The 16,823-nt window shown below is 53.6% G+C and overlaps 1 protein-coding gene across 3 annotated transcripts in view; it reads right to left on the bottom strand.

The window, feature by feature from the left end:
• Nucleotides 1–2,622: 2,622 nt before the first annotated feature.
• The window catches only part of ADGRD2 (adhesion G protein-coupled receptor D2), a 29,790-nt gene continuing 15,589 nt past the window's right edge, over nucleotides 2,623–16,823 (bottom strand). For 2 of the 3 annotated variants that reach the window (XM_076355232.1, XM_076355231.1), the window contains exons 20-26: nucleotides 15,850–15,970; nucleotides 10,729–10,770; nucleotides 10,461–10,514; nucleotides 9,991–10,135; nucleotides 9,368–9,426; nucleotides 6,323–6,353; nucleotides 4,922–5,199 (exon numbers count right to left, since the gene is read on the bottom strand). In XM_076355232.1, the coding sequence (XP_076211347.1) occupies nucleotides 5,084–5,199; nucleotides 6,323–6,353; nucleotides 9,368–9,426; nucleotides 9,991–10,135; nucleotides 10,461–10,514; nucleotides 10,729–10,770; nucleotides 15,850–15,970 (568 nt within the window). In that variant the 3' untranslated portion in view covers nucleotides 4,922–5,083. Of the gene's footprint in view, nucleotides 2,680–4,921; nucleotides 5,200–6,322; nucleotides 6,354–9,367; nucleotides 9,427–9,990; nucleotides 10,136–10,460; nucleotides 10,515–10,728; nucleotides 10,771–15,849; nucleotides 15,971–16,823 lie in introns of those variants that run through there. The other variant, XM_076355233.1, reaches the window with a different exon arrangement.

Raw genomic sequence — 16,823 nt, 5'->3', positions numbered from 1 at the left:
GTGATGCTGGCAGAGCAGCCGGGCAGCCCCTGGTCCAGGCTGCAAAGAGCCCAGAGCTGCTCCCGCACCAGCACGTGCCCAGGGGCTCGGGGGAGCTAGGGGGCTTTGCAGCCCCCTCCTGCATTTATCTGCCCAAGTGCATGGGTAAGGATTAATAAGAATTGTCCTGTGCTTCATGCCAGGCCGAGCTGAGCCCCCAGACCCCGCATCGCGCTCTGCCGTGTCCCCAGGTGACATCAAATGCTGTGCCGAAGCCACAAGCAAAGAGCTGTCGGTTCCTCTCCCATCGCGGGACAGGGGCTCTCAGACACAACTGGGCAGCACTGGGGGGCTGCAGCCCCCACAAGCTGGGACGTGCTGGACTCTCGCTGCTGCTTTCTCTCGGTCTCAGCCATGCTCTCCTCTCCTCCTGCCCCGCTGCCGCCGCCAGGCAGCCCAGCATGCCCCCCCCGCCACAGCCAGGCCCCCCCCAGCTCTGCTGGGGCTCCTCCAGTGCGGCTGGGGTTGGTTCAGGTTTGTTTTCCACGGTGGGTGTTTGCTCCTCATTTGGAGGGGCCTGTCATCCGCCGCGGCTCTGCGCAGAGCCGGTGCCTTGAGGAGCTGCAGATGCTGCGCCCAGAGCCGCGCGGTTTATGGAAGCTTGTTAGATGCAGAAGAGCATGTTTGTCTCTGCTTTTCAACATGTTTGTGCATTTTCCTCCTGAAGTCTGTGGTTCAGTTTCACCTTCTTTTTGTGAACTTAAAGAACTGGAGAAAATGGTTTGGGAGGTAAAAGATGTTTTATTTTCAGAAAATGAAAAGTGTCCTTAAGTGTCTCTCTCTCTCTCTCTCATATCCTTTTCTCCCTCTCATCCCTCCCCTTCCCTATTCTCCACTCTTCCTTCCCAGGCTGGAGGTTACCAACTTCCTTGTTGGGAGAAAACCACTGTAATAAATTTTGCAGTTCATTTAAAAAGGCAGACTTTGTCTTTTTTGGCTGTCTTCCTAACCCTCCTTGTTGGTGCCACCCGCCTCCTCCTGGCTCCCTATGGGCAGGTGGGATGCCTTGCCTGGTGTCCCCGCAGGACAGCGGTGCTTGGCCCCAGCAAGCCCCCGCTGCCCACAGGTGTCTCTCCCGGAGTGCCGCCTGCCTTCGGCAGGACCGGGACACTACGGCTGCGGGAGGGGGGGGTCGCTGCTGTGGCGTGATTCAAGGCATTGGTGACTCAGAATCTGGTTCAAAGTGGCGCTGGGAATTGCCATAGCGACTCTGAGTGTATTTTGCAAGCGAGCTCACAAATGACAACATTTATGGGCAATTAGCTTAGACATGGGATTTTTCATGTAGCCCTTGGTGCTCACTGTGGCCGAGAGCCCCCGGCACGCTGTGCACTGTGGCAGGGAGTGAAACTACAGCAAAGCACAGAGCTCTGCAATAGCTTTGATGACCTGTCTGTAAGTATTTCAGTGCTGGGAAGTGCCCCGTACCCTGGCTCTCCCTGATCCCGGCAGCTGGAGATGCTGCTTGGCTGACACTGATAACTGGAGCGCTGCACTCACATCTCACTCTTCTGACCAGCACAGGGCTGCTCTAGGGCTGCAGTTCCCAACAGCGCTTAAATGCATGTTGGCCAGCACACGCTGTGCTGAGACCAGGGAACGCAGTGCAACACGGGAGACAGCACATGGGAGAATGCAGTGCCCTGGTCCCCTGCACCGTGGCCAAACCGCCCTCCCCTGCGTTCAGCCATGTAAAGCCACTGCACGCTGCTGCGCCTGAACGCGATCCCATTCCCATGGATACATTGCAACAAGGAGAGAAGGTTGCCTTTAAAATCAGCATTTACTGTCATCATAATCAGCAAAAACCCCGACACGTTTTATGTGCTCTAAACACTAGGGAGGTAACAGGAGAATGTCAGATGCGAAGAACAGAGGGAAAGAAAACATAACCCCAGCTGGCGAGGGGCCACACCAGCAGGGTGGGAGCCCCAGGAGGAGCAAGGAGAGGATTTTTGTCCTAAACAGCAGAAGATGCTATTGAAGTCAGCTGCTTTAGAAAAGACTTGAAGCCAGCCGCTGTCTTCCTTAGTGCATGTGCTTCCTATGCGGCCTGTCCCCAGCCCTGCCCCAGCAGAGCAGTGCGATGGGCCAGCAGCGGGGTCAGGGAAGGCAGCCATCCCCGCCTGCACGGGAGCACGGGGGCACCGCCTGGGCACAGCTGCCACGGGCAAAGCTGGGTTTTCTCCCATGCCGCCTGCTCCAGGTCCCCCAAGCTAAACAAACTCTACTGGCAGCAACAACAAAAACACACAACCACGTGCTGCCGGCAGTGCTGCAGGGTGGCTGGCGACCGCGCTGCACGAGGTCAGGCTTGGCTGCCCCAGCAGAGGCTACATGAGCTGCGGGGACCCCCAGGCCAGCACGCAGGCTGGGCAGGAGTCACGATGAGTACCTGCCTGTTGGTTGCCTGCCCCTGGAGAGGAGCAGGGCAGTCTTCAGCAGCAGATGCAGCCCCGTGAGACCCCACGCTACCCCAGTCCTGCCTTGGATTTGTCTGCACATGCTGCTAGGAAGAAGCACAGGGCTAACAACTCTGCCTGGGCTGGGACAGCCCTCTGCATGGAAGCCAGCTCCTCCTTCCGGCTGCTGGAAGAGACTCGGTGTTGTGGGCCCGTCACCCAGAAACTTCTCAGAAACCTAAAGCAAAAGAGAGACGGTCTCAGCTGTGCCAGCAGGGAGGGGAGGGCAGGGGTCCGGGGCAGCGGGTGCACCGGTGGGGGTCCCACAGCACGCTGGGAGAAAGCACAGCCCAAACCTGCCATAGGACGGAGCACGTAGAACGGAGCACAGCCAGCCCTGCCTTTCGCTGGTGCGGCTCTGCCATCCCACAGCCCCCCCTGCCCCTTTAGGGGTATCTGAAATATGGTCCTTGTGGCAGGGAGCCAAAGCAGCCTCCGTGCACGGGGCCGGGGCTGTAAGGAGAAACCTCTTCTTCCCCCCTGCTCAGTAATTAGCCCACTGTGCTCAGCGCCAAGCTCTGAAAGCGCTGAAGAATGAGGTTTAAATGGGATTTAATGAAAATACCAGTGCTACCGTGGCAGAGAGCACTGATGTCGCATGGGCTGCACCTCCTTCTGTCAGGGCATAAGGTACCTCTGCCCATCGGGAAGGACCACGGCATGGATGGCAGCGGTGATTCCACCACAGGGCAGCCCAGCGGGGTCGGCACGGGGAGGTCTGCATTTCTCTGAGTGCCCACGACATTCAAGTGCTTTACTGGCTTTGAATCCCAAAGATTCATAATTTCCTTACTATTTTAAAACCAATCTTATTTAACATGGTATGGCGAGAGTTGCAGAATTACTCAATATTGATCACAGAAAGGCTGGGCCATGGAGACAAGATCCATGTTGCTATGTGTGGCTTAGCAACATATAAATGTATTCAAACAGAATAATGAAATTATCGTGGGGAAACAAAGCAGCCATCACTTGAAGAGATGGAGGATGTGGAGGCCTCTTGGAGCTCTTGTTTGCCAAGACAAGGAAGATGGTACTTATTGTTTGTGCAAATATGTGAACCCCCCCGGCCATCCCCTGCTTACATAAAGGGTGTAATGAATCCGGGCAGTGTGCTCGCTGCAATGCGCAGCTTTGTACAGCTGGGCTGGAGCTCATTACTGCGGAAACATGCGGCCTCTCCGAGTGAATTGAGTCCTTGCAGGGGGAGCCCTAATATTGGCAGTGGGGAGGCGGGGAGGGATCCACAGGGCAGAGCGCAGCCCACGCCTGCCTCCTGACCACAGCCACGCTGCAAAACTCCTCATTTCTGTGGTTCTGAAACTGACCTGGTATTTACCTGCATTTTATCCGCCCTCATCCTCACACGTGTTAACGCACCGCTGGGAGCCCACCCCCACCGCCCCCCATGGACCCACTGGCTGCCTCTTGCACTTGGATGGAGCCAGCGCAATGCCCACAGCTCTCACAGGACCACAGCTGAGGTGCTGGAGCAGAGAAGAGGTGGATCCCACCGCAGATCCAGCACAGCTTTCCTGGGAGATTGCGAGCAAGTCATTTAAGCCCTGAGTCTCCCGCCAGTGCCCAGGGTCCAGCGCTCCTCCTGCCCACCAGCTCTCCCCACTGGACTGTGGGGCAGGCAGGCTCCTCCTGGGTCTCTGCACGACCTCCTGCAAGCCTGCTGCTGGTACTACCATAATTTTCATTAGAGCTGGCTAGAAATTTTCAAATAAAGATACCGGGGGCAAAATATGTCTCTTTTCAATAAACTATTTTGAGAGAAAACAAATAGAAGAGGGGAAGCAGTGTCTGTTGAAATGATTTGTCTCTCATTCATCATCAGGCACACAGGTTTATGGTTTGCTTGCCCTGGCAGCTGTTATCCCCAAGAGCTGCACAGCATTTTGCTCTGTTGAACAAGCTGTAAAGACGGGAGCCTGTGCAACGCTGAGCTGCCCTGGGGTCTTCCAGGCATTACTACAGCTGGGCGTTACTGCCTTTTATTTTTTTTAATGGCTGGAAGCACTTGTCTTTGAGCCCGGCGCCTCAGAGCAGCGCAGTGTAGCCGGCACCAGCGCTGTGCCGCATGCCGGCTTGCACATACACAAGTGTGCAGAGGAGTGCTCTTCTGGTTCAAGGAGATCTTCTCGTTCACCCCAGGCTGAAGGACTGCCCAACCAAGGGCTCCCTTGCCCCGGGGTGCGCGAGGAGCCGCTCTCGGTGCTAGCGGAGGGGGTGGCCATGCACTGAGCTGCCCTGCACCCACCGGCTGCTTCCACGGCCATTATGCACCAGCCGGCGCGTGAGGGGGTAGGCACCGAGCCCAGCCTGGCATCCCCACCATCCTCTGGGCAGACCCAGGCTTTTAAAAATATACTGAGGGCTTACCTGAGAAAACAAAACCAAACTAAACAACCCGCCTCTTTGCACAGCTGGAGTTTAATTACACATGTGGCTAGATTAAAATATGCAGGAGCAGGTGAGGGTGAGGGTGTGGGGGGACAGAGCACAAATACACGTGCTGGGTGTAGGTCTTGCTGTCTCTGAGACCCCACTCCTATGCCTGAAATGCCACAGCACATTTACTCCTGGATGCCACCGTTTCTGCCTTGCTCATGTGTCCACTGTGGGGAGGAAAGCTGCAATGCTTCTGGGTGGCATCGTCTCGAAAATAGTCTAAGCATGCCCTGCTTAGACACTTAATGTGGAGCAAAATCAGAAACCTGCTAATGCACTGCTTCCTTTGACAAAAGAAAATGTTACAATGCAGAAAAAATAATATCAATCCATCCCCGGTGCTTCTTCACTGCACTGTCTGCTTGAGTGACCCCATCCAGAGACTGCACTGAGGGTGCTGGGAGTACTCAGCAGTGGTTGGTGAAAAAAAAAAAGCTAAATATGCTACACCCGTACCCGGAGGAGCTGGTGACTTGCCCAAAGCCAGGCAGGGAAGTTGGGCCGGGAGCAGGGAGCTGCGGCTGGCCGGCCTCTCCCCAGCACTGCAGTTGAGCAGAGGTCTGGGGCTTAGGAGGGATTTCTGGTTTTAATTCTACCCACCCCCATGGTGACATTGGCCTTTCTACAACCTGAAACAGAAGCAGCTAAATGGCTGCTTTTAAGCTCATAAATCCAGCCCCATCTGAACACCCCACCTTCCCTGGCTGCCCTTCTTCGGGAGCAAGTCACTTCTAACACCCGCCAGCGCTTCCTGCAGCAGCTGCTGGTTTAAAATACCCCATGGCAGCAAAGAGCTGTTGCCACCCCTGAAAGCAGCCCAGGTCTTGCCAAGCAGCGAGGTGCACCGGTCCCTGCTGTGCCTCAAGGACCGGCTGTGCCGGGGTGCACAAGCAGAGCGCTCAGCATCAGGTACCTGCAGGTACCCACTGCCCCTCTGCTGCCTGCCAAGGCCTGTGACCTGCAGCTTTGCTGCCATGGAGGGGCCCAGGGAGCTGGTGTGCAGCAAGCTGCAGACACGGACAGGCAGCAAGAAAGATGCAGAGACATGGGGAGAAACCAGGTGGGTTCTGTGAGATAGGCACCCTCAGCTGAGCCACCAGTGCTGCCAGGGAGAGGCAGCGCAGGCAGCACCAGCAGAGCTGCCAGGGCTTTATACCCCCCCTTCTCCCTTATCTGTTCAGGGGGACATGGATCTCCCAACAGCCTGCCCAGGACTGCACCCACCACGGCAGTTTGGAAATAAAATGCTTCCTAAAGCCTGAGCAAAAAATCACCTGCCCTCTGGGCAGCACTCCACCATGCAACCACAGAAACCAGTATCAGCAGTAACAAAAATTAAAGAAAATTATGTAGGCAAATGTTACCTGAGGATTTGAACGCTGTCAGCTCTACAGCCTGAAAGAGGGGAGAACATTTGTTAGCAGAAGGTACAGGTCTGATTGCTTTGCTGCTGGCAACCCCTCGGCACGCTCCCCGAGGCCTGGCAGGGCTCCCAAGCACCCAGCTGCTGCACCACACTCTCCCTCCCACTGAGCCACCGCACAGGCTGGGAACTGGAGCCTTCATCCCGGTCCCCGAGGCATGGGCACCTTGCAGAGTGCCCCTGGACACAGCTGCACCTCTCGGCAGTGCCTGCGAGGTGAGCTGCTGCCCCGCTCCGCTCGCCCTCTCCTGGGACCCCTGCCCCGAGGTGACCCAGCGGGCTGGACACTGTGCTGGAGACCACAGAAAAATTCAGGAGAAGAGGAGAGAGAACTTTCTCCCCCGTGCTGTGGTGGAAAGAGCACGCACAAGCCTGTACCCTGTGCTTAAGCGATGGTTAATGCTCTGTGAGGTGTGAAACTCCTGCTCCCAGCCCAACAGCAATAAATATCACCAAACAACATTTAAAAAAGCTGAAACACAAAGAACATCTCGTCTATGTTTGTATCTTCACTCGCTCAGTGTTTTGTCATTTTAAGTGTTTTCAAATGCTTTTAAGTAGCGTCTTCTCTTCATCCAAACTATTGTGCAGCTGCCAGTGACATTCTTAATTCACCGTTCCTCCAGCGAGTGCCATGACTCATTTAGCCAGGGAGCAGGAAAAACAGCACTGACTGATGTAACTAACGAGCAGAGAAAGCAGCACCGAAGCAGCCCCTATCCAGCGGAGGGTAGCACCACCCGGGGCACAGGTGCGCCAACCACCTCTGCGGTGAAGACGGGGCTCGGATGGAAGCCCCCCGCAGCCCTGGCTGGCTCGGCGCCGCGGGGCTCACACCGACGCAGCACCGAGGGCCGCATTGCCGCAGCACCGATCTGCGTGGGCAGGGGGCCGTGCGCCCTCTCCCCAGGCAGGCACCGGCAGCAGCCTCACCTTTTGAAGGCTGCTGCATCCATGTTAGTTAGAAAGGAAACAAGTACATTAAAAATGCAATGTTTAAGCAGCAAAGATACAGCGAAATCCTCGGTGACCCTCACACAGAGGAAAGCGCTTTCTGTCTTTGCCTGCTAGGAAATGCCACGGCCTTGGCATTTAGGGGATCTGCAGCCTCCTAATGCTCCCTGCCTTAGGAAACTCAGGCCCCTGGCCTAATCCCTTTGGCCCACGTCTCGTATCTGGTGCCAGGAGCTTGGCCCTGGTCCCAGTTTACACAGCCAGCACCTGGCTGGCTGAGAAAAGCATCACCTGTGAATGAATCCCGGTCAGCGTTCAGCACGAGGGGAGGAACAGCATTAACCACAATATAAATCACGAGAGATGAAAATATGGATTTTATTGAGTGGCTTCAAAACGATATGCCAGCTATAGAAGTATTATCTATTGGATAAATAAGAGCTGTCTATGTGACACAGGTTTTCAAAGGATAAATATTAGAGAAGGAGAGAGATCCTTCAGTGAGAGACTCATATGAAAGTAGTGTTGGATTTTATTCTGAGGAAATTACAGCACTTGTATGTCAAGTGCACAAGGACTGATGATCATTTCAATAGTGGGAGATGGAAGTGGTATCAGAGTAGTCAAATTTAAATTGTTCCCTGCTTTAGGCCATACCTCGCTGAGCTCTACATCACACGCCTGTAGGCAGCACAACCCAGCCTGCCCTCCCTGGACGGATGCAGCTCGCCCACCGCAGGGACAGCGAGCCCCTGCGGCCCAATTTTAATTTGCTGTCCCTGGGGGAAGTCTCCTGCCTTGCTCCATACCAACCTCACCTTGGTGCTTTACTGGCTCAAATTCACTGGCTCCTTCTGTTCATTCTGGGGTTGTTTAGCCTGGAGAAGAGGAGGCTGAGGGGAGACCTCATCGCTCTCTACAACTACCTGAAAGGAGGTTGTAGCGAGGGGGGGGTCGGTCTCTTCTCCCAAGTAACAAGTGATAGGATGAGAGGAAATGGCCTCAAGTTGTGCCGGGGAGGTTTAGGTTGGATATTGGGAAAAATGTCTTTACTGAAAGAGTGGTTAAACATGGGAACAGGCTGCCCAGGGAAGTGGTTGAGTCACCATCCCTGGAAGTATTTAAAAGACGTGTAGATGAGGCACTTAGGGACATGGTTTAGTGGGCATGGGGGTGTTGGGTTGACGGTTGGACTCGATGATCTTAGAGGTCTTTTCCAACCTTAATGATTCTATGATTCTATGCTACAATCACCCTCCCGGCGCAGCAGCGGGGCTGGTTCCCCATCGGCTCAGGCATGAGCTCTCGCCTTGGAAATGGGCCGTTCTGGGGCCTCCTCCTCTCAGGCCCCCAGAACATGCGCTCTCCCCTGTTGCTCTCTGCTGCCTGCCCCTGCCCAGGCCAGCCCCAGCTCAGGCAATCGCCTCCTGAGCCAAGCCCTGCCCTCACAGCACAGCCAAGGCAGGTCACTGGCCAGGAGCTCCTGCCTGCCAGCCCACCTTGCTCTCCATCTTATGCTCCTACACAAGACAGCAAACACTCAGTTGCATCTGGCTTGACTACCAGGAGTGGCCGCTATGGGCACGAAAACACACACCTCAAATGATTTAAATGGCTTAAATCAATACATCGCTAATAATGAGTAGGTATTTTAATAAACCAGAGTCTTCAGTATGTGTATCAAAACCTTCTTGGTTTTGATAGACAGGCCGTGTGTCCGGACTGGCCCTCAGGAGGAGAGCACGCACGCTGTGCTAGCACGCTGCCTGGTCCCTCGCCAACACTCAGCAATTTCTGTAACACCCTGGGACAGAGGGGATCGGCGTTACCCTCAGTCTGCACACAGCGTGGATGAGTCAGGCAGCTTCTAGGACTTGCTCAACATAAAACATTGAGCTTGTGCCAGAGCTGGTAACACTATCAGGTGTCCTGAGCCCCAGCCCCTCGCTGGAACCATTAGACACCATTCCTCCGTAACTACTACGCTCTGTGTATGGATGAAGGTGGAAGAATAACAGAAGACATTACATACCGGTCTCTCGGGTGACATAATTGATGAAATCCCCATGGGAATTTTGGCTCCAAAATTTCCTAGGGGGTGAAGCAGCACAATGAGTTTGGAGACTAGAGAGTAGAATTATTTATGCTTTACCAAGAACTCAGTGCTTTGTGTCCCCTAAGTATCTCCCACTGAAGCAAAGGGACCAAACAGGTTACCTGCATAATTGCACACACAAACTGGTTGGAGCATGCAACACCTTTTTTCCCCGAAGCTAAGAACCCTATTTCCTACTGCCACCTTTGCCTAGCCTTCTCCAGAAAATTCATTTTAAAATACAAACATGGATTCTTGCCTCAAGAGGAAGCAATGCTGCATAACACAGTGATGAGACCCCCCCCTGCCCATGCCCAGCCAGCCTGCAGGCATGAACCTGATCCCTCTGAGATCCACACCCACACGATCCCTGCCTGCCCTGGGAATCTTTCATCCCGTGCTGCATTTGCAGCACCAGACCCCAAGCTCACCTAGGCACAGTGTGCAAACAGGTTCAATGCAGTGCCAAGTGAACGTGCACTAAAATTCAAGCCTCGGGAATAACAATTTTACTGAGGTCTCATCACACACCCTGGGCTAACAGCAAGAACCCTTTTTACCTTTGTTGGTGATGTTCTTCACTGGAGGGTCTTTCTGCACAGGGCTCGACAAGGCACTCTCAGCTGCAGAAGGACTCAGTTTCCCTGTCTCCCAGGAGGTTGTGTTTCTTGGACTTGATAAGTAGTTGATGGGATGAGAGCAGTTCTGTAATGATGGGGAAGAGATACAGGACAGTGAAAACCGCAACATGCATCTCTGCTGGATCCAGGTCCAACTTTAAAGATTGATTTCATCTGCACTGCAGCCCCTGGGACTTTGACTCCCATCCCACCCTGGTACAGCAGGCTGCTGCCTAATCAGGGTAGATTATCTTTGGGTCTACGTTGTCCAACAGGACTGCAAAGATGGGAGACAAAACCATTTCTTTCCAACATCATCTCCTCAAAGCAGACCAAACGTACATCTAGGGCCTTGCTCTGGTGGGTGCGTGATGAACGAAGCAGGGTAGCAGGGCTTCCTTGCGACTTACTGTGAATGAGAGTGCTTTCTTCTTGTCCTTCATCCTCTGGATGGCATTCCTCACCTGGAACAGAGCAAGGACATTAGAGAGGGCCACAGCAGCTCTAGCAGAGCAAGAGATCCTCCAGCAAGTCATGGAGAAAAAGCAACTGCTGTCCCAGAAGCACAGTTGGGGCTATGCTGTCTGTCGTACCTACTACAAGCCCAGCTACCCCCTCAACTGCTAATAAACAGTTGCTCTGAAGGGTGACTGAGCCTCAGCCAGGGGCATCTCTTACCTCGCTGTTATAGATTGCATAGACCAGGAATATGTACAGGCCCTGAAAAGGAGAGAGCACAGGAAGGGTTAGAGATGTACAGCTGGTTTCTGCTACTTTGCATGGGAGGAAATGAGTTTGATGAGCACTAGAATGGGTGAGGACTGGGCTAAGGGGAAGAGGCACAGACGGTGGGCACGGCACAGCCAGGGACAGCTGGGCAGGAAGGACCTTCCTTAAAATCCTATTTGAGACCTGGCTCTTCACAAAGAGTCCAAAGGAGAGGTGGTCCCTGCCCCAGTCCCTCTTCCTTCTCCTCTCCCATTTCATTTAGGGGGAGCGGGCATCTCTCACTGGGCACTCAGCTCCCTGAGCCTGAGCTCTCCCACACTCCCATGCACTCATGCATGCAAAATCCCCCAGGAAACACCTCCTTCAGATCTCAGAAGCAGAAACCACCAGGAGTTAATTGCAAGGGGAACTGAAATCTGGGAAGCAGACCTCCCTTCCTGCCGAGCGCCGACCCCGGGGTGGGGTGGGGGCTTTCACCAGCCTCTCGCAGACCAAGTGCAGCATGATGCTGGGGACAGTTCCCCTGTCCCACACAGTGACAGACCACAGCGTTAGCAGGACCCTGTGACCCAAATTCAGTGGGGTACAGATCCAGAGGCTTTGCTCAGCGCCAAACTGGACAGAGCTTTCTCCATCCTGCCGGCACGCTGGGGCTCTGGCAGCACAGTCTCGGCCACCCTTTCCCTACCCACCGAACTGGTGCTGTTGCGTGCACACACCAAGGACCAGCAAGCAATGACACGCTCTGCCACAACCAAATGCTCGGCCACAGCTATGTGCCCGGGGCCAGCACGGGATGTGCTGTGGGAAAGTGCCTGGGGCAGGACCGGAGCGAGCATCGCCTGGAGGCCACAGCCTGGGGCTAATTACAGCTCCAGACCAACGATTTTGGCCTTAAGGCAGCCCTATCTGGCCCACCAGATTTATGTTATATCTGTGGGGTGTTTGTTATCGCAGCTAGATAAATCAGCTGCAGCAAGAAAAGTAATCCATCTTGTCTTCAATGAGCCTTGCTCTTCATCTGCGAGCTCTTGGCAGGCGTAATGGTAGCAGTACCCTGGCGCCGTGCCATGACCTGTCCTTCAGCCAGCAATGCTGGTCACTCCCCCAGACCAGATTTCTGGTCAGGCTGCCAAGGCAGGTCTTCCTTGAAATAATCATTCTGGATGAGCGTGGGGAGGGGGGGAGCGGCGAGGTCGGCTGGGAGGAGAGCAAGGAAAGAGAGGAGGCCCAGCTGCAGCGGCAGGCGGAAGCAGAGCCGTAGCTCTGGAGGAGCCCGCTCCTGCCCGTGCTCCTGCCCGCGCGCCATCTTCTCCCAACAGGGCCCGCAATGCCCCGGCCCCTGCGGCTTCCCGCTTACGGCGGGGCAGGTGCTGGGTGGCCACAGGCGAGAGCACAGCACATGGCCCGCAGAGCGGGATGGATGCTCCTGCCTGGTGTCCATCCGTCCCTCTGCACGCACCCCACCTGGGAGCAACGCCGTCTCCTGCTCCCCTGTCACTGGAGATGGGCGAGTGGCTCTTTAAGTCCCTGCCCTGAGCCAGCCTCAGGACCACCCTTCCAGCTCTACAAGTTCAAATGAAGCCAGCAGGTTTTGCTTACACTGTTTCTTAACAGCAGGCACCTCCACCCAGCATTGGGTGCTTGGCAGGGTGTTGGTGCTGCTACCTCTGAAATTGCGGGCTGGAGGGAAGGTGCTGCCGCCTGCTCGCCAACCTGCAGGCCAGCCACCACAGCCACCTCTGGCGCAGCACCGCTCCGTGTTGCTTTTCAGTCACTAGGCTGAATTCCTGTGTTGCCTGGCTGGAGAAGGAGTTGTCATGTTTGGTGTCAACGCACAGAGTAACCTTGAAGACAGGCTTCAGTTTCCGCACATAAACAGAAAGCAGTCAAACAAACAAACAACCACAGCAGCAAAACTTTCCTGCACAAGACGCGCATGAAGAAGCACACTGGCCTTAAAGGAAATTCCAAGGCGATCCATAAGACAGTCAGCAAAGGGGCTGAAATGGGATGGTTTTATCCCTGCTTTCTCTCAACTCCACAGCTTCCCACCAGCATCACAATTTCACTTCTAGGGTAATCTGCAAATTGACCTGAACTTGGTAATCAAGGGACAGAGGCAAACAATCACAGTATATCCACAGGCAAACCCTCGGCTATCTGTCCACACAACAGCCACGGCTCCTACTGAGCTTTAGGAGAAAGAAGAAAAACAAAAGCAGCAATAACTTAGAAAGCAAGGGAAGAAAACAAATCCTGATCCAGCAAACACCTCAGTTCCTATCTCACCCAAGGCAGATGTCATGGCTTGTGAGAGAAAGTCTCAGGAGATGTATCATCCAGAGGACACATTTATTCATTTCAGGAAAAAAAACCAACCATATGCCCAGCATCCACGTTACCACAGCCAGCACCCCACAGCCCCTCTGCTGGCATCAGTGATGAATAAAAGGCTGAGTGAGCCCTGGAGGATGTAGTCTGGGCCCTGACGTTGTCAGGCCACAATCAAGGGGTACTAGCAGTCACTGAACCAGGGAATTTGTCATGGCATTTCCCTTGCCAGTGCTGGGTTGCAGAGGGAAGAGCAGCCCTGAGTGCTACTGGAAAGCAGCTCTCCTGAAGGCTAACCAAGCTCGAGGTCCTCAGCAGGACCGCTCTGGTGTGATACACGTGCTTATGTTTTTACAGCACAAACACTGAAGCAAGGCAGAGGAAGACTGCCAGGATGGTGCTGGGATGCTGTGCTCCGATCTGCCTCTCTGCTGGTCTTGATGGAGTTCACCCAAGCTGAGAAATGTTTTTTTTCTGTGAATGAAAAGATGCTGGTGCTGTTCTCAGCTCTGCTCACCTCATCCCTTCACAGCCCTGAGCCTGGAGTTCTCTTCTGCTCAATAACCTAAGCACAGCATGAGGAGGAAAGGAGAACTGATGCTATATTTAATTACGGTTAGGACAGGCCTCCTGCTACCCTTCTGATATACTTAATAGCGGAGATGCAGAGAGGCGGCCCTTGTCTGGCCTTGGAACATCCCCATCTGAGAGCCGACGGATGTGCGTGAGCAGCACCCGGCTGCTGGACCAGCGCCAGCCACAGGCAGAACATGCCTTGGAGCAACCACCCATCTTGTGCACGTGGTGATAACGCCTGCATTTCACCCTTGGAGAGCTGGGCCAATGCTACACTGAAACGGGCCAAGTATGCCAGAGGGAAGCACTGCAAACTCTGCTGCTCCATAAGTGAAAGCTACAGCAGGAGCCAATTTCTATTGAATCCAAAGAAAAAAGGGAGATGGGGGTGGAGAACTCTTTGGATCCCGATGGTTTGGAGGGTAGCACCCAGTTGCTCTCTTGACTTGGATCCCCTGGAGTAGGATTTGTCCTCAAGCACTGGGCAAGGGACTCTGAAAAATATGTCTGTGAATATCCAGTGCAAAGGGACAGGACTGACTGTGTGGGTACCCCCAGGCGCTATTTGTGCTGGCATAGTCTTAGCCCCAGGGGTTGGACTGAGTCCATGCCTGTTCCCCCCGGCTGTCTCCCTGCCGCCAGTAACTGCCTGCCTGCAGAGAGCTCTGCCGTCCGCCTTGGGACCATTCTCTCCTGCACATGTCAGGAGCAGTGGTGTTCAATGCTTCTCTAGCTCCATCTATAGCTGCTTTCTCTCGAGGTTTGGAAAGCTTCTGCCAACAAGGGGGCTGATGCTTTGAATCGCAGGTGACAAGCACATGTTCTGGGACTTCTTGTCACCATGTGTTCCTGAGTTTTAGATATCCCGAGGTCCTGGGAACAGTCCTAGCTCAGTGCAGAACTGAGCGCTCCTGGCTGCTGTGACTAATACAATTTGCTTTGCTCTCTTAACCACATACAGGCTGGTTAAAGTTTTAAACTCTTTTGATGAAATCAGTAAACTTAGAAGCAAATATTAAGTATTGCTTTACACACCACGGTTACTTTTGGCCCTATAGAGATCCCTATTAATACTAACATATTAACAACATGACTCTGAAGTATGGTAGTCACAGCCATGGCCCTGGAAGACTCCAGGACAAGCAAATAGGCTTAAAAAGATAGCCAGATGATGCTACCTAAAGAGGAATGAAGAGGCTGAAGGAGATGACATGACTCACCCAAGGTCTTGCAAGCCAGAGCTAGAAACAGCACACATGCTTCCAGCCTCCCCGTGCGAGGCTCTGATCACCAGCCATCGCAATCTGTTCCACCTAACACTCCTGCATCCCATCAGATTGCAGTGCAGCTCTCACTGGGCACTGGGAGCATCCCTGGGGAGCAGCTGCATGGCTGCAGACAATACGGGTTTTAAGGGTAAAGATTTTCAGTCCTTGATTCTTAATTCTTCTCTCGTCTCCCTGCAATAAAGCCGACCTCCAGGCAAAGGCAAGGTGGTTCTGCCTTACAGTTCTTGGGCCACAACCTCTAAGTATGTCTGGACATGAACCAGATGGAAAACACTCATCCTAGAACACACACCATCTAAGCAGCAGTCAAACACACTATGGCTGGATGTGACCTTTGAGACACTCTCCACGAACAGCCCTGTTCTAACAGTGATGCTGGCACACACGGCCCATCCCTACCCTGTAGGAATGAGGCTCATTTCACTGATGCAAATAGCAGGTGGGATGTCTGCCCCATTAAACTGGACAGTTAACATTTTAATTATCCATTAAATGACCAAATCAAAACTTTAATGAAGTTCCCTACAAGCATGTCAGTTTGTAAGTGTCATTTTGAAACCATGCTAATGCCAGAAAATCTAACATGAGAAACAGGATTTGAACTGGAAAGCTGTGGCACCAGTAGGACACCCCAGAGACTGGTGCTGAAGGGCCGTTAGATGAATAAGGTCTCCAGAGCTGTATTTCCTATCTTGGGAGCATGAACTTAGTTTCCTCAGACAAAACAGCACAGTGGCTTGGGAAAGCTGGGCTGGGCTTCAGAGCTGACAAAGGTCCCCAACTATTAGGAGAGGTAGAGTACACTGAAGCACAAGAAACCGCAGATACCCGCTTGGCTGTGATGTGAGGATCCATCTGGTACAGGACTCACCTGGAGGGAGTTCAGCACAATGAAGACATAGGCCCAAATGATGCTGAGGTGGACAAGGACCCCACACACCCAGGTCAGCCCCAGCACAGGCAGCAGCACCAGGATGGGCTTGGCTGTGGCCCTGTCAGGAAGGAGAGCTCAGGGTTACCTCGGCGCATTTCAAAGCTGAAACACTGTGCACTGGCACCCACTTCCCAGCCACCAGCTCTCCATGGGGGTCTCTGTCGTGCCCCACGTCCCTGAGCCCAGGGTGTCCTGGCAAAGTGCCCCAGCCTGCCAAGTGTCCTTCCTGGCTCTGCAAACCCTGCCCAGGGTCTCGCCGTGATCTGCCTGGGGCATTTGCACTAGGTTACAGAGCACTGAGTGGATCTGCCCTGAACGAGCTCCACAGATTTAGGAGCACCCTGGCCTGTATCTTGCAGTTTAGAAGAAACTTTCCTTGTCTCCGTGCTGGAGACAGCTCTCCTCCCCCAGCAAGTGCCTTTCAGATGATGTGTCCACCAAGAGGCACCCAAGATGGTAGCTATGGAACAAATTCCTTTGCAAACAAAATTAGTTAAGAGGGGAAAACCCAAATATTTCACCTCCCAGCCCCCAGTGTGCCAGCCCTGCTCTTTATTTACCACTGAGAGTTAGCAAGAAGGGAGCTCTTTGACGTCATCAGCCATGAGAAAACAGCTATTTTCCCCCCAGTTGCTGCTACAAGGAGGGCTTCTGTATTTGTTTTATTAGCATATGGATGTCAGCCTGCCCTCCAGCAATGCCCTATCTTTGTGCTTCTGTAAATTTGGGAAAATTTATTTATGATACAGGGGAACAATGCGTGTCTAGCAGGGGTATCCGGCGCCAGCTAACAACAATAAAGATTCACAAAGGATGATAAAGCAATGACTCAAGCAGCAGTTTTTTAGAGGTCTCTCTATATTGACTGATTACAAAGTCCACACCGCCTCTTTCCCCATATATGTAATCCC

This window comes from Aptenodytes patagonicus, chromosome 18, assembly GCF_965638725.1.
Source record: "Aptenodytes patagonicus chromosome 18, bAptPat1.pri.cur, whole genome shotgun sequence".
Taxonomy (NCBI): Eukaryota; Metazoa; Chordata; class Aves; order Sphenisciformes; family Spheniscidae; genus Aptenodytes; species Aptenodytes patagonicus.
The sequence above is the reverse complement of the archived record's forward strand: the minus strand, read 5'-3'. Positions and strand labels throughout refer to the sequence as shown.